General features: G+C 37.6%; 1 protein-coding gene across 1 annotated transcript in view; it reads right to left on the bottom strand.

Moving 5' to 3' along the window:
- The window catches only part of LOC126267834 (centromere-associated protein E-like), a 536,568-nt gene that overhangs the window by 42,288 nt on the left and 466,409 nt on the right, over nt 1–27,871 (bottom strand). Inside the window, exons 20-21 of the mRNA XM_049973138.1 lie at nt 22,378–22,545; nt 4,694–4,899 (exon numbers count right to left, since the gene is read on the bottom strand). Coding sequence (XP_049829095.1) covers nt 4,694–4,899; nt 22,378–22,545 — 374 coding nt within the window. The remainder of the gene's footprint in view (nt 1–4,693; nt 4,900–22,377; nt 22,546–27,871) is intronic.

Raw genomic sequence — 27,871 nt, 5'->3', positions numbered from 1 at the left:
TCACTTTAGGACAGGAGAAAAGGATCTTGGGTAGATTGTCCCTAGTTTCAGAGTATCGTGAGAGATAATCAAAGTCCTGATGAAGGATGTGTTTTAGTTGCTCCAGTCCAGGGTGATTTTGCGTGATAAAGGGAGCACTGCTTTGTAGCTGGTTCTTTGGGATGATGGGAGGATTTGGGGTGTGTGGGGAAATGACATGAGGGATCTGTTTGAGGACTGGGGCTTAGTGCCCGTCTGTGAAGGCCTTGATGAAACCTTAAGAACACTGGGCAAAGGCATTCTTCTTGCTGTAGATATGCTGTCCCAGGTGATCTTGCTGTGTGGGAGGGATTTTTTAGTGTGGAAGGGATGGCAGCTATCAAAATGCAGGTACCATCAGTGATGAAGTGTGACAGGAGCCATCAGCGAGGAGGAGGTCCATGCCCAGAAAGGTGGCATGCAGGGTTTAGGAGAACCAGGAGGTTGTGAAGGAATGAGAATGGGGTGACTTAACTCTGTGTCCAGATGATGAAGATATCATCAATGAAACTGAACCAACCTAGAGGTTTGGAATTCTGTGAAGCTAGACTAGTCTCCTCTAGATGGCTGATTAACAGGTTGGCATAGGAGGGAGTCACGCAGGTGTCCATGCTTGTGCCATGTATATGTTTGTATACTTTCCATTCAAAGCAGAAGCAATTGTTAGTTAGGATAAGGCATATCAAGAATGAGGTAATGTATTTGGAGTCTGAAGTACTGGTACATTAGGAAATTTCTGGATTTTCCATTGTTTGACTTTGTGACATTGGTAACACACAGTTTTTAATATTAGATTATTGGTTTATTTCAAAGTTCACAAATCAACTTTTTTATGTCATGTTTATTTATCTCATTTTATTATAAAAGACTATCCACATCTAAAATTGATTATTCAGACATAACTAAATACAGTAATTATTTGATTTAAGCTACTCCACATATATGTCATATCTGTTGAAAAATTGATATGAATGGAAATCTGTGATCTGCCAATGTAAATGCTATGCATCTATGGTTTATGTTTTTCTCTGTTTAGTAGTAATAGTAGCAGTAGTAGTAGTTGTAGTAATAGTAGTAGTAGTAGTAGCAGAATAGAGTGGAGAGCTGATGTGAGCTGTGATGGAGAGAGAAGTTGAAATGTAATTCATCCCTGATGTACTCTTGTGGGTTATATTGTAAATGTTTTGTGAAGAGTGAGAAAATCATGTTGTGGTTATTTAGTCAGGAATACAAATGAAAGTGACTTAAACTGCTCTTTTATTTTAAAGATGTTACATTTAATAGCTGTATCTGAGTACAAGACAAAACTGCGTTACTGATGATTACTGAATGAAGGAATTATGCCGTAATACTGACAGCAAGAAGAAGATTAATATATTGTTTTAAACACTTCTAAGACCCATGAATACTCTCAGCAAAATCACATCCCATTTACTTTCTGGACAATGAGCAGCAACAGCAGCTACTACTAGTACTACTACTACTACTACTACTACTACTATACTACTATGGCAACAAACAGGAAGATGATAACTGTTTCAAGCTAATGACATTTAACAACATTTCAGTGATAAAGAAGTTCTAGAATCCATTCCCTGAAATTAACCTTAATCAATTCAGAATTTTGACTGTACTCTTATTATGTCAGTTAATTAACAATATTTCAGTTATAGGCTGTTAGGAGCTTTCACTGGCAAACAACTCTTAAGCAGAAAGATGGTTATAACAAATATGTTAAATTTCAGATTAATATCTAATGCATTATATACATCAATGAACTGGTATTCTGCAGAGTCTTCCAAAATATGGATGCTGTGAAATTATTAACACATCTTATTATTTAACACTGAGTTTCCAAGCTGCCTATCATCATTATTTTCTCTTTTAGTTTGCCACCATGCTCTAATATGCTATTTGAAACCAAGTGAGTCTTCATGATGATAACATTCCTATGTACAAAAACGTTATCTTTGAATGTGCTACTGCATTGTACACTTCTCATAACAGAGTTTGCAGGTGAAATCTGAATTCTAGAAAAATATGAAAATCATACTTAATTACTTGCCTACTCTTATACGACAAGAAACAAAAGCTTCAAATTTTTAGAAACCTGTAAAAATGCCTTGGCAGAGATTTGTAAACTTTCTTGTTAAAATATGTCCTGGGGTAACACCAGTTCATACATGAATACTTATTGTTTTTCCTTTTAAAAATTACATGAGTGCACATTTTTGAAATTATGATTGTGTCTCATACATTTTTGGAGGATAGTTTTTTACAGATAGTTTATAGTATAGTAATTGCAATTTATAATATTTCACTATGATTTTCTATATTATTGTGTTTAAATTTTGTTCACATAAGAATATTAAAACAACTGCCTTTTCATATCCTCTTTCATTTAAGGTGGTAAGAAAATTATTTCCTTTCCAACTCTACAACATTTAGCTGAATTCTGTAAAATGTATTCTCATGTCCAAAATTTCAGTTACTCTTGCAACAACTCAACAGTGATTGCATCAGCCAACACTTTTTGTTTAGTGGCATAGTGGGGCCACATGACTCTCTTCAGAGTCAGCTTATTCTGAGCTTCTGTAGTATGCATATATGTTTTATGTAGTGCTACCAAGCAACAAACTTTACTATTATGCATTTGTAGTCTGAGTCATTTTATCTGGAGCATACTTGCCTAGGTCCTCTCCACACCCTAATCTCTCTTAGTACTTACCACCTGACTGAAAATAATAGGCTAGAGAAGCTGCCTCTTTTACACCAGTGATCACAGGGTTTCCATCATTTGTAGTGGCAATGTTTCATATTGTTTCAACTAAGAAAAATCTATCAAACCACTTTTAACTAATATGACAACTATGTTTTGTAGGCTACATCTCCTCCATCTAATACTACCACTGGTGAGCTTTAAATAAAGCCATTTCAGTTCTCAGTTTAGTAAGGACTGGTAATACTAGCAGGTAACCTCAATAACATCTACATTGACATGCAGAGTTGCTGCTTCTAAAATCATTCTTGATATTGAACAATGTGTATACTGATGTTTTTAAACATATGTCTGCGGTTTCTTCTGGGTTTTGAGATGGCACCTATTTCTAGGAAAACATGGAACACTGAGGGCAACTGCTTCAGAATGATTCATGTCTTGGTTACTTATAGAAAGACTATTTCAGTACCAGTAGATAAAAGTTACTGAAATATATATCTGGTTTTTTTATCTTAGTGTAAGGCAGGTCCAGAAATAAAGAGGACTCAATTGTTGAAAAAGTGCAAAGGCAATAACTTTATGTATATAATTTATAAATTCACATATGTAGATCAAACTCTGGTTTCCAATGTAGTTGTCTTTGTTCTAAGTGCACTTTGTGAGCCAAGGGATGAATTTTCTGATACCTTAACCAAAAAAGTCTCTTGCTGCTACCTCTTTGTTCCATTGTTTGATGGTATTCTAGACCTCATCACCAGTAGAAAACATTTTTCTATTCATAAACAAATTCAGAGAGATTAACAAATGCAAATTTGAAGGTGTCAGATTACGGCTGCAAGCAGGGTAGTTGACGATGTCCTAACTGAATGAATCCAAAGTTTGTTTTGTGGAATTGCCTATGTTGGAACATACACTGTTGTGTAACAACTGTTGATTTTCCTCTTCTTTTGTTCTGCATCAGTTTCACAATTTTTAGGGTCCAATGCTACCACACAGCATTAATGTTTCCATCTAGGGCAAAAAATTCACTGAGGAAAATCCCTTTATGGTCCCAAAACACAGAGTTCATTATTTGTCACACCAAAAACGTGGTTTTGAATTTTTTCCTTTATGTTTGAAAGGAAAGTCAGCACTGCACTTGGTGTCTTTTCATATTAAAGGCTTTGGGAAGCACCCATTTTTCATCACCATTCACAAATGACAAGGAACTGTTCGTCCTCCAGTTCAAAGTTCTCAAAAAAATTTCATGAAGATGTGTTTCTGTTGATTTTGTATTGATTTGTGAGCTGTTTTATACCCATTTTGCACACAGATTTTTAAAACCAACTGTTCCAGTAATGCTTTCATACAGAATATATGTAGAGATTTTTGAAAACATTGCATTCATCTCGTACAAATTCAATCAAAGGTTGACATGAATCGTTTATTTGACCTTGTTCACTACCTCATCAGCCACAATTGAGGGACACCCACTCTTTTGTTCATCATGAACTTTTTTCCTGCCAGCTTTAAACTCATGAAACCACTTCTGCACTGATTCGTCACATAATCTCTGTTTAGATTTTGTTAAAAATCTGGAGCAGCATGTTTCCCTTTTCACAAAGAAACTGTATTATGCTCTTCACCTCCTAATATTCTAAATAAAGACACTAGTTTCAATACAGCATTACAACAAGAGATTTCAGCTGATTGTGACAAATGAGTGTGTGTTCTACTGCCAACACCTTGTCCTTGAATGGAATGCTGCCACCTTTATCAAAAAGAACCTCTTAGCACATCAAAGGCTAAGTACTCTTACTTTCTGAACATTTCTTGCAAAGCTGTTTTAGATATACTTTTATAAGATGAACAATGAAAAATCCTATGTTATGTGTCTCAAATTATATCACATTCTACTCAAATCTAAAAATTCTTAAAGAAACAATTGCTTATAGAGCTATTTATTACTTCACTTACTTCCTTTCCCTTTTGAGATTTTTAATTACATATAATTTTTGTTGAAGATTTACTGTAAGTCTACTTTGCAGTGTATGTCTCTTTAACATCCACTGGTGAACAAATTCAACAGTAGCCAAAAACTCTCTGCAGACCTCATTGCAGTACATGTTTGCCCCATTAAGCTCTTTTTGCAGGGAACTAATTTCTTCTTGCAGAATATTATTCTGTCATGAGAAGTATAACAGGTTAAAATGTAAATATTGTGGACAAAAATTTGAAAAAATGGGAATTATTCACAATCATGTTAATTTGTAATACATGAAAATATAATTGTAATTCTATTGAGATTAGAGTAGATTTTAATTAAGGTACAGTTGTAATTCTAAAAGTAATTATCAAACAAAAGAATAACTTCTATAAAACTGAGAAAAATCAATGAAAGGAAGGAAGACGTGTAGTGGCAACAGCAATATATCATGTTACTTTAGGATGTTTAAGTCTACAACTTTAAATACTATATTTCAATGCTCTGGTGATCAAAAGTGCTATCAAGTTTTCATAGTAAATGTGCTACTGGAACAAGGTAAAGTAAAATGCTTGTGATATTCCCTTCATTGCAACTATCAATGTCTTGATCACAAATCATGACCTAAACTGGACTGCTCAAAATATTATAAATAATCCTGTGGCAGAGCTTCTCTGTTGTTTGGATAGGGTTGTCGGGGAGGTGGGTCACCATGGCACATTGATGGAATCTTTTACTTATTGATTTTATCTCAATAATCAGACCAAAAACACTGGAACTCTAAATTACACAAAGAAAGTCAAGTATTAATTTTTAACTTCACTCTTGAATTACTTTATGCTGTGCAAAAAATTAGCTTCATATTTATGAGACACTTTCTCAATGAAAACTATGACATCATGCTTGCATTTCTATTACTCTCTTAGCTATATCCTACTTTTTTTTACGTACTCCAATATTTACTTAACTATGTTCAGTCTCTCACTTTCTATCTCCCTCACTCCCTCCCTCTCTCAGACATTCTTTGTCAGAATAGAAAGAAACTTTCAAGCAGATATGACTTCACTTTGTGATTGAAGTAATGTCTGTTAACTATTAGATTGTTTACATCACTGAGTACATGGTCAAGAATTTTTTTACATCTGAAAATACCATCCCTTCAGTGCCAAACCAATGCTGACTGATGGATACTGAGTCACTTCTCCTTCTAGAATTATATTTATGAATGTTATTGTTCCAGGCTAGTTACAGTGGCTATTCTCAACAAACAAGAGTACTAAAATAAATGTAAAACTTTCTAATTAAATAGATCTATTCTAGAAATAAATCCTCAAGTAGGCCTTCCTGGAATACTGACATTAGAATGAAGGTCCTCACATAATACCAACAGCCATAACTTTGAAATGACTTTGAAATGTACACTGGCATGGCAAAAATGGTATAAAATACAGCAGATGGAGCACATTATTATTCAGTTTTCAAACAACTGTTGATAACAAATTCCCTAAGGAAATAAATGTATTGTAGGGCTGTTGGAAGTATGCCCAAATGTATAAAGATAAAATGTAACTGGACGGATAAAATATCTACTCACCAAGTGGTGGTATGAGAACACACATATAAAAGGTATTAAAGTTTGTTAGCTTTCAGAGCCAGTGGCTCCTTCTTCTGGCAGAAGTTTTGAAGTGGACAGAAGAGAGGTGACGGAAAATGACTGTTGAGGTTTAGAAAAAGGGGTAAAATACAGAAAAGTCCTGCAGAACCCAAGGTCAGGGGAGACTTACCAGACATGATGAGAAGGAAAGAATGGTTGTTGGGAACTGTACCAGGCAAGATCTTAAAACCTGAGAGCTTAAAGATGGAAGCTCGTGTAATGTGCAAGACAAAGGTTACTGCCAAAATATCATGTACTAGTTAACTGGAGTGAAAATCTAAACGTGTTGTATGTGATACCAGTTACAGGGCTAGTATAGGTGGTGGTAAGCCCTCACATTCCTTCCTAAGATCAACAAACTGAATCACCCTCGCTGTCCCATAGTTGCTAGCTTAAAAGCACCATATATCTGCCTTAGTTGATCAGCATCTGCAACCCATAGTACAAAGACTTCCTTCCTACATTAAAATGATTAGGAGATTATCTGAAAATGATTAGGAGATTATCTGAAATCTGTGCCTGTCCTACTCCCACCACCCACATTGCTTGCAAAGTTGATGCCACCTCCCTGTATACCAACATCCCACATGTACATGGTCTGTATGCTGCTTGTACATGGTCTGTATGCTGCTGAACATTTTCTCAGTCTGCACCCATCTGATTGCAAACCTGTGACATCCTTCCTGCTCGCCTCAGTCAACTTTATATTTACCAACAACTACTCTACCTCTGAGGAGCAGACATACAAACAGATCAGCGGCACAGCCATGAGAACGAGGATGGCTCCTTCCTGCACCCACATTTCACAGGTCATTTGGAGGGGTCTTTCCTGGGATCCCTTTTCACAGGTCATTTGGAGGGGTCTTTCCTGGGATCCATAAGCCCTCTGCCCTTGGTTTGGTTTAGATTCATTGAGGACATCTTTGTCTTATGGACTCATGATGAAGCTGACCTTTTAAAATTCTTGTAATAGCTAAATACATTCTACCACTTAAATTTCACATGGTTCTATTCCGAATCGCATCCCGCTTTCCCTGATGTTGATCTCATCCTCACCAAAGGGCAATTAAACACTTCTGTTCATATTAAACCTATTAACAAAGAACAGTACTTACATTTTGACAGTTGGCATCCTTTCCACGTCAAAACTTCACTCCCATACAGCCTTGGTGTTCAAGGCAAACATATTTGTTCAGATGCAGATTCTTTACAGCAATACACCACCATTCTCACCTCAGCATTCACTGGATGTAATTTCCCACAACCCATTTCAAGAGCAGATTTCCCAGGCCATCACATCCAGGATGAGATGAGGAAACGATTGGTGTTTAACGTCTTGTGGTCAGTGAGGTCATTAGAGACAAGGTATAAGCCCAGATTAGGGAAGGATGGAGAAGGAAAGCATCCATAACCTTTCATAGGAACCATCCCAGCATTTTCCTTAAGCAATTTAGTCTGCACCTATCTCCTTATCTTATGGCTCCTACCTCTGTGACCATCGCCACTGTTAAGACTTGCCCTATCCACCCTCCTCCCATCATCTATAGCAGCCCTGTAACTGGCACAATATACGCTGTCAAAGAGAGAGACACCTGTCAAAAGACAGAGCTGTTATGTAAACATGCTCGGCCTTTTATATAGGAATAACAAATACCTGTTGTCATAGGTAGGCAAAATAGGTCTTTTTTAGGATAAATCCAGACAACAGGTTACCCTGCCTAAAGAGCATCTCCAGCAGTTTAAAAAATACTGAAACAATCACTCACAAAACAGATTTTCACATTTCAAATATCACACATACCAGATGTCACAAAGAAAAACAAACCATTGGAAAGAATAACATGGGGCATTTCACAGACTTAACAATCCTCCATCAAAACATGCAATCAATAAAAAATAAAACACAACTAATAGAGATTGAGCTCCAATCATGCAACTGCACAGTACTTTGTATTACTGAGCACTGGTGTAGAGACACAGAAATCCAACATGTAGTATTATCATAGTATGAAAAGGCAAACTCTTACTGCAGAACGACTTCAAGGGGTGGAGGATCATGCATTTATTTCAGAAAAGGAACAGAGATCAAATCAAGACATGACCTCAGTACAGTAAGTGAAGACAAAGATTTTGAAATATCAGCTGTTGAATTAACAGGACTTGATATTGCCAATAAATTAATCATTTTGTGTGCGTATAGATCTCCCAGTGGTAGTGTGGGCACTTTTTTCAATAAATTAACAAAAGTTCTAGATACAGCATCAAGTACAATGGTCAATATATTTCTGTGTGGGAACATTAACATCAATACTAATATCATAAATGAATCCAGCAGCACCTTCATAAACATTCTTCAAAGTTTTGGCATGTCCCTATTGGTCAATAGTGCAACAAGGGTTACTACAATGACTGCATCAGTAATTGACCATGTGGCCATAAATATGGACAATGAAAAATGTGATGTAGCTGTAAAAGACCTCAGACTATCAGACCATCTCTGTCAAATAACAATAGTAAAATCAGTATCAAATCATTCCCTAAGCTACAAACCTACAAATGACATCATAAATCAAAATAAAAGATGTTTTCAGAAGAACTAGAAAAACAAAGCTGGGATTAAGTGGATAAAGAAACCAACTGAATATGAAATTCTCTAAATTCTCCACATTGTTTAAATTGAACAGTGAAAAGGCATTTCCAAAAGTATGCATGTCTGTATCAACATCTCACAAAAAAAGATGGATAACAGCAGGTATTAAAAAGTCTTCCCAAACACTTAAACACCTCAGTTCCATGAAAAAGATTCACAATGATCCAGAATTCTTAATTTTCTATCATAGATACAAAAAGATCTATAGGAAGGTGCTGGTTTCTGCAAAAAAAAGTCATTTAATGACAAAATAATTTATAATGCAGAGAATAAAAGCAAAGCAGTTTGGGATGTTATAAAAAAAAAAGGAAACAGGGAGAGGCAAACAAACACAGAATAACATACTGCTAAGGGAGGGGGATAAGGTAATAAATGATCCACAACAGTTAACAAACTGTGAAAATGAGCATTTTTCAAGTCTTGCAGAGAAGTTACAGCAAAAATCCATCAAAACAAATATAACACCTGTAAATAATGTTTCACTAAATACAATGATGTTACTTCCAACCATATAGAATGAAGTCAATGAAACTGTTCAAAAACTAAAAAATAAAAAGTCATTAGGCTTAGAAAAAGTACCAATGTGTCTACTGAAACAATGCATAGGAATTTTAACAAATATAATATATGAATCCTTCACATCAGGGACATTTCCAGAGCAGTTAAAACAGGCAAGAGTTGTACCTTTGCCTCAGAAGGTAATGCAGAAGACATAGAAAATTGCCAGCCCATTTCCCTGCTGTCAGCATTCTCAAAAATAATAGAAGCAATTATGAAAGACAAATTAATAAATTACCTGAATAACTACAATCTTTTAAGCAAATCACAATTTGGTTTCCGAAGTGGCAAAAATATGGAGTCAGCCATAGTAGAATTCACAAAAGTTGTACTTGATGCTCTTCATAAAGATGAGTATGTCACAGGCATTTGATACAGTCGACCACAAGATTCTATTAAATAAATTAGAAACATTTGGAATAAGAGGGGTAGCTAATGACTGGTTTTAATCATACCTAACAGATAGGGTACAAAGAGTAGAGATAACACATACTTCAAATAGATCTAAACATTTAGTAAAACACTTAGCAGAATCAAAATAGATTAATATGGGGGTTCCGCAAGGTAGCTATTAGGACCAATACTGTTCCTGATATACACCAATGATTTTCCCAGTAGTGTTACTCATGTTGAAAAAATTCTCTTCACTGATGACAGCAATGTATAGTCACTGAGAAACCAAGAGAACTCCTTGCTGAGAAAGCAAATGAAACTCTCAATCAAGCAATAAAGTGACATTGAACATAAAGAAAACTAATGCCATTAATTTCAGTTTGAAGAGAAAAATGACAATGATAAATTAAATGTAGATGGCACCTCTATAGACTGTGTAACAAATGCAAAATTTCTAGGAATGAATATTAATTCTCAGTTGAAGTGGTGTGAACACACAAAGGCACTTGTAAACAAAATGTCATTATCATGTTATGCCCTCGGAATCTTATCATCAGTGTGTAACATGCAACGTCTTTTAGTTACATATTATTCTTATGTACACTCAATTCTTAGCTATGGTATTTTTTTTTTTTTTTGGGAACAAATGCACAAAATATGAACACAATTTTCAAACTCCAGAAAAGAGACATAAGAATAATAACCAAAAATACTAGTCGAGCTTAGACACAATTTTCAAACTGCTGGAAAGAGACATAAGAATAATAATCTAAAATACTAGTCGAGCTTAGATAAAACAGAGTAAGGGTTTGATAAAAAAAAAAAAAGGTTATACAAATAAGTAATAATAATTATGATTATAAAACATCCAACATTCCACATAACATCTTCACTTTATGTTTTTTTTCCCTTCTTTTTTCCTTTCTAGAAATACTTACCCCCAAGCTATGCACAGCACACTACTAACACCTCTTCCTCTTTCTGAGCTGAATATCTTACTCATTAGGGCGGGATGCTGACTCAGTTTTTCAGGATAGCAAATAGAAAGCTGCAGTACAGAAAATGCCTCAGAGATCACCAGTGTGTGTGTGTGTGTGTGTGTGTGTGTGTGTGTGTGTGTGTGTGTGTGTTATAACACAATGTATGTATAGTGTGTGCAGTGACTGATAGTGAGATATGAGTGAACAGTGTGGCTTTACATTATTTAATAAGTTATTAGTAAAAAAAAAAGTATTGTCCACCAGGAGTAAATCTAATGATTGTCTCTAACTAGAAGTCTGTAAATATATGTGTATATGAATTAGCTTATTTTAAATTGATCTAAACTTGTAAATAATTTGACATGTCCTATGTCCTTGTAAAAAGAGATCTATGGATGAGTAAAGCTACTACTACTACTACTACTACAACTACAACACATGGGCATAGGAAAAGGGTGTGCCGGCCGCGGTGGTCTAGCGGTTCTACGTGCTCAATCCGGAACCGCGCGACTGCTACGGTCGCAGGTTCGAATCCTGCCTCGGCCCATGGATGTGTGTGATGTCCTTAGGTTAGTTAGGTTTAATTAGTTCTAAGTTCTAAGGGACTGATGACCACACTAGTTAAGTCCCATAGTGCTAAGAGCCATTTGAACCATTTAAAAAGTGTGTGTACTGGCAACACACAATAGCCTGTTGCAGAGCACACTCTGCAACATGACAGTCATGATCGTGGTGCCTATTTCACCACATGTGCCATCTACATTCTTTCCCCAGGCACCAGTTTCCGACAACAGCCACAGGTGAGAAATGGTATTATGTGACCTTAGTTTTCGACACCTATATGTCCTTAATTTACATTAATTTCTTCAGAGTACTATTCCTTTTTTCACTCCCATTTAGGTAACGTCTTGGATACACTAAGCAAATAAACCTCAAATTTTTTCTTAATAACACTACCTCATTGCACACCTGCAAAATACAGTAACTCAAAATAAAAATGACCTGCAGATAATAGCGATACTGATGTATCAGTGTCTGATTAGATGGTACTTTATAGATGTGTAAAATTTCAGCAATTTCTTCCTGGGCCCAAATCCTGTTGGATACTGATTCCAATCAATCCTTTAAGAGATTATACAGTAGTAATGAATGAAATTCACTCATACCAGAAAACAGACACTCAAAACTATTTATTCTTCGATAATTGTAAGGGAGACCGAAGATTAAAACAATAAACTGCTACTGTGAAAGGTGTCAGCAAAGATAAAACATAGTTGTTCCCAACATCTTGATTATTTATGTAGGCCTATATGAGCCAAAACATTTACAATTTAAAGGAGGACAGCAGTCAGTCTACATATGTATATTCAATGGTCACTGTGTATCCCCAGTACCCAGTCAATTCCAGTTTAGTTAAAAAAACAGCTACTGTGAAAACACCCAACCCTCCTCTTAAATTATTCACTGCTGTTTTTTCCTAACACTTGAAACAAAGCATTTATGTAGATTGCCTCTTCTGATAAAAGATTATGCAAGTGAATGCAATGTGTTACCTCCAGCATCATATACCTCAATGTCGACTAAGAAGTATATGTCACTGTATCCTCTCTGTTGCCAAGTGATCACTTTAGGTATTGTTCTCCACTTTGCTAATACCTGTGTTAAAGTTGCTACCCAACTTTCTACTTTCCATGGTCTGTGCAATGATTGAGACCCTATGATTTGAAATATGTGCCAGTTGTATGTCTCTCCCTACGTTGCATGCATTAAATATAAGCAGAATATAACCTTCAAGTAGAAAGGCAAACCTGCACCACCTGAACATTGTTCAACAGAAATTGTTATTTGCTCAGTCGGTTGGTTTCAGAATAGCATAATTAAGAAGATGACTGAAATAAAATTGGCACTAAAACTCATTACTTAGAATAAAGAACTTTTTCTCAGTGTGGCTTGTTAGCCTGCACTGGAATCAAGATGAGAGCAACAGCACCAACCTCGTGAATTAGTGGTGAACAGCGTGCATACTGCTGTCCATTCAAACATGGAGATTGTGGCTGTTAAATTGTTTTGAAGTCAGCATTACACAATTTAATTGCCTGCTATGACTTATGTCTATAAAGAGATGTGGACTACATGACACCAGCACTCTATTAAAATATGGGAGATCAGAATGTACTGGACAACCTATGGAGTCACTTGATTATGAACCAGAGGAGTTTTATTGTTTTTTGCACATATGACAGAAATATTCTAGAGCTAAAAAGTGAAAAAACACACAACATATGATCTGGTTACACTTATTTTATCTCATTAATAAAGTCATCTTTCTGCACGAGAATGTGGATTCCCATGACTATACTGTGATAACTTGAAAAATGAAAAACTTTTTAATCACAAAAAGTTGGAATAACCACTTATTTTGTTGCATTTAAAACCCCTTAATTGCCATCTATCACAGAAAGTAAACAATTTTTTGCTGGAAAACATTTTTTCATTCTAATGTTTCCACATATTAGTGTTCTGTAAATTTTCTAGGACTGTATTTGGAGGATGAAATACAGACACTAGAAAAACTGTGGGAAAAATACATTTATCTAAAATAGGACTAAAACAAAAAAGAGAGAGAATTCATAATCTTGCCACAAGGCTAGTTGATAGCCTGCTGAACTGATTTTATAACTGTTCATAGACTCAACCAGGCACAGACATAAAATATTAGTTCCATGTACGATGCTGCAATCAAAACATTTGCTTGGAACAAGCCATAGAAAATTACGCAGACTCACTAAATAGTCATGTTGAGCTGTACTTTGAACACGAATTGAAACAAGGGCAGATACAATTGATACAGAAATCCAAGTTCAAATGGTAACTAACTCAAGTTCTGTATGGGAAAATCAACAGTCCTGGAGCATTTCACTGCATCAGAGAGAGAGAGAGAGAGAGAGAGAGAGAGAGAGAGAGTAATCAGAGTGCTCCTGCTGGCCAACACATAAACTCATTTGACAGCTATTCTGAACAAATTGGATGACAGCTTGTTGATGATGTGTGTTGATGTAAGCTGCTAAACCAGCCTTCTCAGGGATAGCAGAGCATCCTTCAAGAATCACGACCTGAAGTGTGAGCAGCATCTAGAATGCATCCAACACTCTGGTTGAGTTTCTGCTTCCAGATGTTATTGCTGTTTTCAAGATGCAATTTGCAGCTGTTTATGTTATACATGTATTTGTAGTAATTCAGGTAGCATGAAGGCCGGCTTAACTCTGTCAATTGAGACAGTACTGGATTGCTGTCAATCAAAATGTCTGTGGTTCTTTCATTTTAGCCAATGACATGATGAGGACCTGTGTACAGAGATATGAGTGCTAGTTACACTCCATCTGTAGGTAGCATAGCATTTGTACATGACTGACCTCACTGTGCACATTGGTTTGTCATGTTCTGTGTCTCAATATTTTATGAGGCTGGATTTGAGTGATCCATTCCAACAGGCAAGGACAGCAGCCTGATTGATGTCATCCATATTGACTGCACTTGGATCAATAAACTTGGCAGGTGGTCACAGCATTCCACCACAAATGTGTTCAGCCAATAAAGAGTCCAGGTAAGTTTGTGAGTGCTTTGGAGACTAGGCAATTGGATTGTGATGTATGAGAGCAGCTTTTTATCATCCCATAACTTGCTGGGTGATAGCTTATTGTCTTGTAATGCATGGCACTGCACAATTTGCTTAAATGGGCAAACAGTTGACCTCAAGTTGTCAGCTGCAGTCTGCTGTGATATGTAGCAGACAACCGAAGCATGAAATCCAGTATGAAATGAAGGCAGAGGCTAGTGTTCCCACTGAAATATTGCTGAATGGAATGGCTTTGGGCCAGCTGGTAAAATAGTTGACTGCTGTTAATAGCATCATTGACCATTCAATGAAGGCAGTGGTCCTATTATGTCGAATTGGACATGTGCGAATCTTGCAGTTGTATTGGGGGATATTCCCATGGTCACATGTACATGATTACATGATACCTTATCCATTGACACTGAACACATGCATGAGTTCACATTTGACAATCCTTCTGCATGCCGGGCAATACAAAATGGTTAGCAATCAGCTGAACTGTGGACCTGACACCAGGATGACGTAAATTGTGAAAGCTCTAAAAAGTGCATCTGCCAAATTAGGAAGGTAGGAATGGACAAGATCTACCATTTGAGACTTCACAATGGAGTTTTACATATGAGGCAGGAACACTGATCAGTTTCAGCTGAAACTTGGAGGAAGCATCTTTCAGAATGTCCTGAAGCTCCTGATGTGATGCTTTAGCAAGTTGAGCAAAATCTGTTTACATAGACCAGGCAGTCTGGTACTTATTTATCAAATCCTGATAAGTGGTGTACATCAGTGCTGAATGGCAAATATTTATCATTTTTCTGTTGGAAGGTGTTTACAAGTGCTATGTGGTTGGTGAAAATGATAAACTCTCTTGTCTCCAACTGTGAGTTTTCACTCACTTTTACTTTCGTATCTAATAGCTTCATATCCAGTAAGAAGTTCTTGATCACACATACTCCATTTTTGTTGTAACAGAAAGATTGTGTGTGAAAAAATGCAAGTGGGTGCCACAGCCCATCTGCATGATGTTGCTATGCTAGTAGTCCACCACCAGCATGAGACGTGCTTCTAATGCCGGATGTGTGATGAGTGTCGCATTCAATAACTTTGTCTAGCTGCTTCAGATGTGGATCTCATAGTTTCCATCCACTGGACTGGAATTTTTCCCCTTGAGACAATGTTGCAATTACTCTTACTTAAAACTCAGCTGAATGGAGTAGGTGACATCGATAAAAATTCACTATTCTAAGGAAGAAGCATTGTTGTTTAGTATTTTATTTTCTGAAAAATCCTCAATATTGCCCACATCTTTTCAGGAAATGGTAATGAACATGTAGGGGTATTAGATGGGGCAAAAAGTAATGTAAGGTCAGCCAAAAACACAGTTGGAAGTATTTGATACATCCTCATATTGGTCCAGGTATTTAAAGATTTCAGTCAGCTGTTATTGGTGTTGATCTGCCATGGCTGGAAAGACAAGGGTGTCATCAAGGTATATGTTACAAAATGATAAAACCTGCACCACCAAGTGCAAGCCAGATGTCATGAAAAGACTCTCAGACAGACCAAATGGTGTAATTATTGATATGTTCTCATCAGCCACAAGAATTTGTGTTGGCTCTGCATGGTTTAGCATACCAAATATAGATGACCCAAATAAGACATAATTATAGTCTCTTTACAGTGGTGGAAGATAATGGCCTCGCACCACTCCAGTATCAAGAGCATGGTAATCTCTTCATGGGTGCCATGCATCACACTTTTTGGGCACTAAGTGTAGAGGTGATAACCATGGACTACTGGAAGAGTGAACAATGCCTTCCTTCAGCATAGTATTGAATTGTGCCTTGGCAATAACATAATGGTCAAGAGCAAGGCATCTTGGCCTACTTGAAATTGGTGGCCCCGTGATAGTCTTAATATAGTGCACAGTGCTGTGACGTATCTCAGGTCATATAATACATGGAACTGCTCAAGTGCTCCAGCAGGTCAGTGTATCTGCTGCCTGTCAACTGGACGAGCTTAGTATTTTGCATTGCTGTGCTGAACCAAAGCCAGCAGCACCTAGGCTGGTGACACTATCATTGTGACATGCATTGGTGATGTCCAGCAGCAGACGATAATGTGCCAGGAAGTCAGCTCTGATGATGGGTTCAGTCAGTTCAGTTACAATAAAGTTCCAAGCAAAAGGGTGGCATTGTCCCAAATCCAATTCTGTGTACTGCATGCCATAAGTATACCTACATCCAACTGCTGTTGCTCTTTGGGAAAGGACATGGCAAAGGGCATTTGCATGTCCAGTGTCTGAATTTATGATGATGCCAAAAAAATCAGACAACAGCTGTGCTGAGCCACTTGCCACTCAGAAGTTCATGGGCGAACAATTTCTTGACTTTCTATGAAAGTTTCTGACAAGAGAGTGGCTCACTGATTTGTTTGCTCTGGGAATCAACCTTATTCACAAGCCAATGGTATTACTCATGTGTCACTGTAGCTGTTGATGCAGTGTTGCATACTGACACTGCTATACTGCAGGGGGATGGCACAATCGCATCCTGTAGTCCATGTGTCAGGTCTGCTGAAGCATCTATTGGCATCTCTGCCTGGGATACTACTATGGTCTTCACCTGAACTGGCAGTCAGCTGCTCCATAGTGAACATGGCAGTGTGTCTGGCACTGTGCTCATGTGGACATTGCTGGACAGATGTTGGAAGTACAGAGATGGCTTTCTGTCCTCTATGTCTTCCTATGTAACTACTTACCTCACATGCTCTTTCTGCGAGGCTGACACCCCATGTATCAACTCTGCCTTGATATGACATTGCACAGCGGATGTGGTTATTATATCCTAATATTCCATAGTGTAACAATGGTCTATCTGGCTGACTACTAGACAGAATTTTGTGGAGTCTGGGGTCACTACAGCCCAAAGAAAACTTCCCTTGACTTGAGAAAACCATAGTGTGGGATTGTGTATGCAGAATGGGGGTACTTTCACTGCAAGTCTTGGTAGAGTGGGTACATCTACCATCTTGGAAATTTTCAGATCTTGAGAAGTCAGTCATATTTCCTCTTTCATTGCAAGTTTATCCACATTGGCTGATCATGTGAGACTCAATATGTATGGAGAAGCTATAGAGATCTACAAGCATGAAAATAATTCTAATAAAAAAGAGAAAGGATTAAAGCTAGACAAGATATGGTGGTCGACTTTGCACCAACAAAGTGACAATTGATTACCTGTAATCATGAGAGATCGCACTAGCCAGATCTCACATGATCAGCCAATGTGGATAAACTTGCAGTGAAAGAGGAAATATGACTGACTTCTCAAGATCTGAAAATTTCCAAGATGGTAAATGTACCCACTCTACCAAGACTTGCAGTGCTAGTACCCCCATTCTGCATGCACAATCCTACACTATGGTTTGCTCAAGTCAAGGCAAGTTTTCTTTGCACTGTAGTGACCCCAGACTCCACAAAATTCTGTCTAGTAGTCAGCCAGATAGACCATTGTTACACTATGGAATATTAGGATATAATAACCACATCTGCTGTCACAATGTTTTAAAGTCGAAAGCACCTTATGAGTGGTGGCGCCATCTAAGCACTCTATATAAGAAAGACCTCCAGCGCCTAGTGGCTAGTCGCTGACTCACCTCAGGAGATGTTGCCCACAGTAAGCACCTTATGAGTGGTGGCGCCATCTAAGCACTCTATATAAGAAAGACCTCCAGCGCCTAGTGGCTAGTCACTGACTCACCTCAGGAGATGTTGCCCACAGTAGAAAACGAAACATAAGGAAGGAGAAGTAGTTTTATATATGGACCACAGCAATTCAGTCTAGAAGTTTTAATTAATGAATGGTTTCCTTTACTCCTGAAGTATTTAAATTCTGCCAGAAGTTTCCACATAAACAAATAACTTTGCCATGAAATAAGAGCAAAACAATCATCAAAGAAAATGCAGTCAGTCTGCATGTACACATCTGTGAAATCAAAATCTGCTGATGGGTAACATTAAATCCCATGCAACTTCACGGTGTGCATTATAACTTGATTATATCCTCCTTAATATGCTGTCCACAAGGTGGCTGAGGAGTTACTATTGAAACCTGTCTCAATCTTTGACAGCAGCCTCCTGAACTCACCTACGGTGTGAGGAGGGTTCATGTGGTGGAATACTATGAGTTTCAACTGGTCCCAACCATGTTAAATTGGATTCATGCTAAAAAATACCATAAACCATTCCATTTGTTTGAATTTTGCCAGATGAAGGAAGTTGTTCACCATGTGGACATACTGCTTTTGTGCATTATTGTCTTTATAGATTAACTTATTTCAAAAATGTTGACTATATGGCTGGGAATTCTGTTGGAAGATGCTTTCTTGATACTGCACAGCACTCAAGTTACCCTTGATATCAGTGCAAGGCATCCAATATCTGTATAAGCTTCTGGCCCAAAACATGATTGCTCTCCTCCCTGCTGAATCTGTGGGACTGCATGCCTATATGTGCTTTGGTTCCTGGTCACCTACACTCATTGGTGGAGAGAACCTGATGCCACTGATCCAGTTTGCATTCCAGGTGTGCCCTTGTGTAGAATCATCATATGCCTTAGAACTGCATGATTTGTACTGTAGTTTGTAATGGATCCCTAGAGGCAAAATATAGGAAGTCATTTTCATACAGTCTCAGACCTCCTAGTTGACTTTGAAAAGGCAGAACACAGTTCTGTTGCATTCTCATAGTGATACCTTTGAGCCACAATTTGTAGGTAGCCATCATCAGAACAAGGGATATTGAATATATACAAGGGCAACAAGAATTGTCACAGATTTGTTTGTTCCATGTGAGAGCATCATGGAGATCCCTAAAAAATTGAACTTGTAGTTGCCTGAAGGTAGACACAAAGTATTCCAAGAAAGCCTCCTTACAGAGTTTCAAGAACCAACTTTAAGGGATGAATCTAGATAAATATATTATATCCACCCTCCCCTCCCTCCTCCCCCCCCCCCCCAGCCCACACACACACACACACACACACTCCATTACCTATCACTCCCACAGAGATCACAAAGAAAAGATTTGACTACTTACAGCATTCACAAGAATCCATAACAACTGTTACAATGAAAAGTATGACTGTCGTGCACTTCAAAGAGGTTTGTAAAGTGAAGATGTAGATGTGGTTGACTATAGGTGACCATGACAAGAAAGATCTTCAATGTTTTGTGTCTCACAATAATGACTGAATAACCCACAGGCTCATTATGGAAAAAATATATTGGCAAGAAGGTGTAAAATTCCCGAGGTCCATGAAGGCACTTCTGCAAGATGTTCACTTATTATGTTTACATAATCTTTCCACTGCCTGCCTCTTTAAAATATTGTTATTATTTTTTTTTTTACATTACCTTCATTGTCCCAAAACATTATACCATAGGCCGTTGCTGACTACAGATATGGCAAGATGCTAGCTATCCCATCTGCAGAGCAGCTCAATGTGAGAGATTTGCAAGTGAAAATTCCACCATTTGAGTTAGCTTCTTGACATTCTGGTGCCAGAGAGGAGGGGGAATGAAGGGGGGAGAAGAGGGAATTAAAAGAGTGGAAGAGGAAAATACAGGAGGGTTATGTGGAGAAGTACAACAGGCTAAGATGGGAGAGTATCAGGAAAGTCTGTTTGTTTGAGGGAGGTATCAATAATGGGAGGTTACCGTATTTACTCAAATCTAAGCCGCACTCGAATCTAAGCCACACCTGAAAAATGAGACTCAAAATCAAGGAAAAAAAGAAATTACTGAATCTAAGCCGCTCCTAAAATTTGAGACTCAAAATTGAGGGTGAGAGAAAAGTTTTAGACCGCACCTCCTAATTGAAACAAGGTTGGTCCATTGTAACATGAAACACAATTGAGGTCGAATGGATGAAGATACAGCTACAGTAGTTTGGTTCGAGTCATAAGTTTAACAGTTAAGTTTTACCAAGTATGCTATGTGCCAGGCACTTTGTCCGTATTTATACTGGTACCCTTACTTTATCGTGTGCTTCGACTGGTTTGAATCAATTGGTTATTTTGCTTTGATCTGGTAAGTGTGGTTCTCTTAGTTATAGGTGCTTACATCACTCTAAGCTGAAAATGCATTATTGTACTGTGTCATGCATTGTTTATCGCATTCTGATAATGAGTGTTTACAACTTGTCACCGCTCGTGGCATGGCTTGCTTTTGTACGCGCTACCACCACTTACAGTAAAAAAAAGAGAGATGAATTGTCTCATAAGTGAAACAATGGCAAGAGACTGCTATTTGTTGTTACTTACACTGCTGCTTGTGGCGATACCTGTAAGACACCGCTAGCCCACGCCTCTCGCAGTGTGCGTTTAACCCCATTTAAATGATGCGCCAAGCGCGCGCCCAGCGGCTGTACGATTAATTAAATAATCGGCGTGCTAATCACAGTTGAAATCTCTGGTCCAGAGGGACGTGAAGAGGCTGTGGTCCAGAGAGAGAGTGCAGTCAGTCGAGTCTTGTTCAGTCTTAAGAGTCAGTCGAGCTAGAAAGTGTCTTGTGAAATGATCATTCTGTGGATAATATTAGTGTGATGACTTCTTTTATATGTGTTGTGTTGTCTTCTTCGATGAGTAAAAAAAAAAATATAGGTAAAATAAATTTTTGTGATGTCCATCAATAAGTTCATTCCAGTAAAAATAGAACCACTTCCCTTCACCTTTATTCACCCTTTTTTCTTTCTTTCCTTTCAACAAAAAAAAAAAAATTAACACCTCTTTTTTTTTTTAATTCCGGACACCACATGCTTTCTTTGATAATGATAAACAAGATGCAAATAATACGCTGCGTATGATAGAATATGTTCTGAACGAGAATTTAGCGAATATTTTTCTCTGTTTGAGAATCTTTGCAGACACCTCTGTAATACATTACATTCTGGGCAGAAATTAGAGTCATCTTAGATTTAAAAATCTAGTCAGTTGCCGTGCTTCATTTCTGGCTGTATCACTATTCAGCATAAGAATAATACGAATATAAACATGTCATGATATGCATATTCTTCCGCGTTTGCTGTTGTCTGACTCTAGTTTCGTAGTTTATTAAGAAGACAGGATTTAAATGAGATAGCAGCAAACATGGAAGAATACATGGTATAATGTTCTACGAGCTTTTCTTTTAATTTATCTATTGACGCGGAGGTTTTGGCGCCAGTATTTTTCTTTGTACCTGAAAAGCATGACTGTGTAGTGCTACATATATTCAAAGGCAGAAGTTAGTTGTGGCAGCACCTACCAACATTTTTCAGAACTTCCGCTTACTTGATTCTAAGCCGCAGGCAGTATTTTGGATTACAAAAACCGGAAAAAACTGCGGCTTAGATTAGTAAATATGGTAGTGAGACATTAACTATTGATGGATGATTAGTAAATTTAGTAAATATAAGGAGAAGCATGTATTTTGTGGAAAAGCTCACAATTTTGTGAAAAGCTCCCAATTTTGTGTGCGTTAGCACTGATATATTAGAGGAATCCAAAGGTTCAGTGCTTGTAAAAAATCAGAACTGCTCACATCACTCTATAGAGCATGTCCTGTTCTTCAATAACAGGGTACATGGGAAACCCTCAAGCAATATGTATAAGTTATTTTTGTTATTCCACTGTCAAGTACCTGCACGTGAGCTAGTACATAACATGGGATGTTGAGAAGTGGTTCTACTTGAAACATGCAAGTCTTTTACAACTAGGACTTACCTGTAACCCTCTCCCTACAGGACACATGACTGAAATACAAAACACCAGAAGTAAAATAATACTGACCTGGCTTACTAGGTTTTTACTCTTTTCTTGTAGTATGTCTTTCATTTTATACAGAGATTCAGTTTGCACAAGATAACATTTTAAAGTTTCATTTGCGAATCCATATGCTTTCTTTGAGTGCTGCACACTGTTCTTCTCTTTGTTTAGAGCTAGTTGCAGAGAACCTACCTGTTAAATAAATCTCAAATTAATTTAACTCTTATCTGTGTATGAGTGCACATAATGTTCTTTCATGCTAACAAAATAACACAAGTAAACGAACCTATACAAAAGACTCAATGTTGACAATTAATATAATGCATAGTGATGCCAAAGGAACACAAGATTTCAAATACTTAACGGAGATTCCCATCCCAAAAACCAATGAGAAGGTAGTCAGAGAAAGAGCAACACACATAAAAACAACATTCAGACTGCTCAGAACCCAAGAAAAGCATTCTAAGAAGTAAAGGGAGAGAGAAGAAAAAAATCCAAGGAAGATCCTGAGGCCAAAAATAGTAACTGCAGGTGAGTTTACATTTCACCTGAGGTCAGTCAAGGAATTATATAAGGAATCTGAAAATATCTAAGCAATAATGAAGATAGTTGTAAAAAAGGTATTGACTTACCAGGAGAACAGAAAGACATAAGCCCATTGGTGAGAGAATTACATCAGGAAATAGAGAAGTGTAAAAGCAGTAGATAACATATAGGAAACAGACAAAGGTTGAAAGCAAAAATACCACAAGTGGTGGATTCATCCAATGACAAAGCAAGTAGAAAATGAAAAGTATTCTTGGAGAAGGAACAAAAAAAGTGAGTCAGGAAAGAAGGAATACAAGGTCTGTCCAAAAAATTATGGAACATTCTTAATTTCATGGCAATGGTGTGTTGAAGTGAAATGCAGTTGGCTTCTCTGCACATGCCTGTGTTTAATGTGTAACTGCTGAAAGTTTCACTGTTCTATGTCTCTTAGTTATTGTTCAGTGCTGTATTGAGTAGAATGAGGTGTCACACAGATTGTGAACTTTGAGATGGCAGACTTAGAGGAGAAATGTGTCTGCATTAAATTTTGTGTGAAATTCACGAAAACCTTTACAGAGATACCAAACAATGAAGGAAGCCTATGGGATGTGTTGCAACACCTTTGAGAAAATGTGAGACAGAAATGGTTCTAAATGTCATGAGACAATTTATGGCTCTTGCATCACAGTAGTGGACCTTCACACTCATCACTGTTGATGTATGACTATTGCACAAAAATATCAAATCTCTGTGCTGTCTCATCTGCTTCAACCTTCAAATAAATAAATAGAAATGGAAGCTATTGATGTAACTTGGTCCCAGATATGAAATTACATTTTTCACCTGTACAGATGATACACAGAACTTGCCTTTTAACAATTAACCATAAGACATTAAATACATGTAAATTATAGATTTTTGGAGATTTTGTTAATTATTGTAACCAGTTTTCAGCTTATGTGGTGATAACTATAATTATAAAAATTACAGTACACAAAACAACACATTTGCTTTTATACTATGGTGTTTGATGATGATATTACTTCATTAATTCATTGAAGAAAACTGTAAAATTATGAGACAGAATCACTTGCCAGCTCTTAGTTTCAGGAGGTGAAGTTTTTAGTACTATCCACAAACATTTAAAAGTACACGAAAATTCAATAGCTCTTCTCTCATCTGTTTCATCATGTGGAATGCCATTCCATGTTTATATTATGCTCCACAAATACTGAACTACTTGTTCCAAAAGTTAAAATAGTTTTTTGAACCTTTACACACATATATCAGCAATATTAAAACTTTTGACTACTGAAGGTTTGAAATTGTCAGAAATTCTGTCATAATTTTATAGTTTCCTCTATGTTAATTTTCCTTTTGATACACAAATCCATTCATGCAATCTTAATTTTCTATAAATTCAAACAAGAAATGAAACCTTCAAGTATGTGTAACATATTGAGGTACACATCAACAAAGGGCAAGTAAATTATGGAAGTGTAAAATGTATATTGCATTAATTATAACATGATATTGGTCCTTAGACTGGCTAAATTTAAAAATAAACTGAAAATACAGTTGCTACTTTGGTCAAACTTGCTGCCTTCTTAGCTATATTAAATAGCTTCTGTTTATTCCTATTAGTAGCTTAATATTTACTAAACTATATTATCAATATAATGAAACTGATAGATAACTACTTACCATAAAGATGACATGCTGAGTTGCAGACAGGCACAACAAAATGATTGGTAGACATTTAGCTTTTGGCCAAAAACTACTTCTTAAAGAAAACATACATTCATACAACCAAGCACACCTCACATTCAGATGACTGCTATTGCCAGCAGCTCAGACAATCACCTGTCACACTGAACAAAAGTAATGTGCTGGAGTGGGGCAGGGAAGGGGGAGGGATAACAGGGTATATGGGAGAGGGAGGGGAGGGGGGAGGGGAAGAGAAGAGTGCTTTCTGACAGAGAGAGAACAGGGAGTAAAAGGCAGTAGGGCAAGGCTTCCAGTCCTAGTGCTGGGAGGTTGGGGGGGGGGGGAGGGGTGTGGGTGAGGGGGAAATGGTTATCAGAAAGTGACAGTGGCAGATGAAGGAGAAAAAGGCCAGTGGGTGCATTAGCAAAGAGCAACACATAATGAATGTGATGGGATGTGAAACTGGGAGGAGGTACAGGACAGAAGTGGCAAAAATTGTTGTGTGGAGAGTGTGAGGACAGTAGGCTACCACATCTTGTGGCCAGGAGAATTTAGGTAATGAGAATGTATTGTAAAGATTACTCCCATCTACACAGATCAGAAAAACTGATAATATTGGTGGTCGGTGGTTAGACATGTCTGTTGATACCTGCCATCCCTTTCACCCCAAAAAATCCCTCTCATGCAGCCTGGCCACCTGGAGACATTATATCTGCAGTGGCAAGAACTGCTTTGCCCGTATGCTCAAGGTTTCACTAATGACTCCACAGACACAGTCATCCAATACAACCTTGTACTGGAACAGCTGAATCACATCCTTTGTCAGATCATTGATTATCTGTCATCATGCCCTGAAATGAAAGAAATCCTACCCAAGAGACATGTCATCCCTCCTAAAGTGGTGTTCCATTACCCACCCAATCTCCAGAATATCCTAGTCCATCAATACACCATGCTCAGTCCCAGCCCCATGCTACAGGTATCATTTCCCTGTAGAAGACCCAGGGGCAAGACCTAACCAGTACACCTACCCAGCACTTTCTGTTCCAGTCCTGTCACTGGCTTATCCTACCCTATCAAAGGCTGAAACATCTGTGAAAACAGCCATATCATATACCAGCTCTGGCACAATCATTGCATTTTGGTATGATAATCAGTCAGTTGTCCACCTGGACCTCCCTGTGGCAAAATATGCAGCTGAAAATAACATGATTGATTTCAATGACTGCTGCACTACATAAGTCATATAGATCTTCCCCTTCACAACCAAATTTTCTGAATTGTGTACATGGGAGTTACAACACATTCTCTGCTCTTGAAATTACCCCAGCCTCAACCTACAGTAACCTACTGTTCCCATACCCTCCACTCAATGGTTTCTGCCACCTCTGTCCTATACCTCCTTCCAATTCACATCCCATCACACTCATTGTGCACCACCCACATGTAATGCACTCACCAGGCTTTTTCCCCCTTTCTCGCACTCTCCTTTCCTACTACCCATCTCCCCCCCCCCCCCCCCCCCCCCACCACCACCACCAGCCTTCTCCTCTTACCCACTGCCACCCAACACAGCACCTGGCAGCCTTATCCCGCCAAAATCTGATCACTGCGTGCTCTGTCAGACAGCACTCTTTTTTTGGCAGGAAGCTAAATGTGTAACAGTATTTTTGTTGTGCCTGTCTGCAGCTCAGTGTGTTATGATTGCAGTGAGTAGCAATCCGTCCTTTTCATCACATCGTTGATATTCCTACCTTGGCTTTCCATTATTTGACTGTAATGATATTACTGAAAAAGCAAAAAAATGGTTACCTACATTTGCAAAAACTGACACTTATTTACAGTGCAGTTGAAGTGAAAATGTACCATGATTGAAGTGAAAGTATTCTACAAGTACCCAATTATTTCAAAAGTAGAGGCTTTTAAATTCCTATAACCAGCAATAGTATTCAGAGAAGAAGCTTTTGGGAGATTGATGTAGCTGATTATCCAGGAAGAGGATCGGCTAGACCAGTAACATAACTCAACTGATGAGAGGGAGGTGTGAATTGTGAATGCAGTACAGTTTCACACTGCTTCTCGTGTCATCAAAACATTAGAATGTGGCAACCTGAGTGACAGGACTTGAAGAAAACAGGAATTTTAAGATGGAAACAGGAAGAAGATATTTTGAGTTGCCATAGCAACCAGGCATAACAAGATAAGAGAACTGTTTTGAGTAATTGGATAAGTCCAAGAAACCAAATGGAATAAAATTGTGAATGCAACACAGTAAAAGACTTAAGAAAGTAATAATGTCAAAGGAATGGAGAATAGACCTCAACATTTTAGACTAATAAGAGTTATGCTGAGAATACTTCAACTAAGAAGATTTGGTGTGGAGAGTACACAGCTCTCACCCACATCACAACTGATGCTAATGCAGTAACCAGCCTTACATCAACTGACGCTGGTGCCAATGCTGCTCACCAGAGCTGACTCCACATCTGCTTGCCAATGCCGAAACCAATGTTCAATGCTGCCAGTGCCAGTGTTGTTCACTGGTGCTGAATACACATCTGCTCACCAATGCAGCTAGAACTCTACACTGGGTGAGCTTAAAATAATAATTGTTTGAGAATAAAGTTGAATGAACTGTTGAAATAGACTGTAAAATTGTAGTCATTATAAGTAGAGTAGATTTTTTTTAATGCTCACAAGGTCAAGAACATGTAAAGTTATGGATAAAAAACAGCAACTAGGAGAAACTTCAGAACCAGCCATGGCTATTAAAGTGAGTAGGGAAATGCAGGACTGGTCTGAAGAAGTGAATTTAATCAAAGATCAGAATGCCCAAATTACTACTTTAAGTAAAAATTTACAAGCACAGAGGGCAGTTTTAAATGCTCAAAGTCTTAAGTTCGATTCAGTGAATAATCAGTTCAATGCTAAGATGGATGACCAGAAGGCAGATTCAGTGAAAAGATAGAAGCACAGAGTGAGGTTTTAAATTCTAAATTCAAGGCCTTAAATGATAAAGTTGAGAATATGAAGTTAAATGTAAAGAATGAATTAAGTAAATCTTTGACTATTCAGATGAATCAAATGTTTACTGGCCTTTGTCAAAAGCAGAATCATCAGTTTCACATTTTGACACAGAAGTTAGCATTTGATATTGAAGATAAATGTAATAACGTAGAATCTGAATTTAGTGAGAAGTTAGGATCCTTTCAAAGTATATATAATGTTACGGTTGATGCAGTAAAGCAGGGATTACACACTTTAAAGGAAAGTGTTGAGAAAC

The sequence above is a fragment of the Schistocerca gregaria genome, chromosome 4 (assembly GCF_023897955.1).
Source record: "Schistocerca gregaria isolate iqSchGreg1 chromosome 4, iqSchGreg1.2, whole genome shotgun sequence".
NCBI classification, from domain to species: domain Eukaryota; kingdom Metazoa; phylum Arthropoda; class Insecta; order Orthoptera; family Acrididae; genus Schistocerca; species Schistocerca gregaria.
This window is presented reverse-complemented; position numbering and strand designations above follow the sequence as displayed.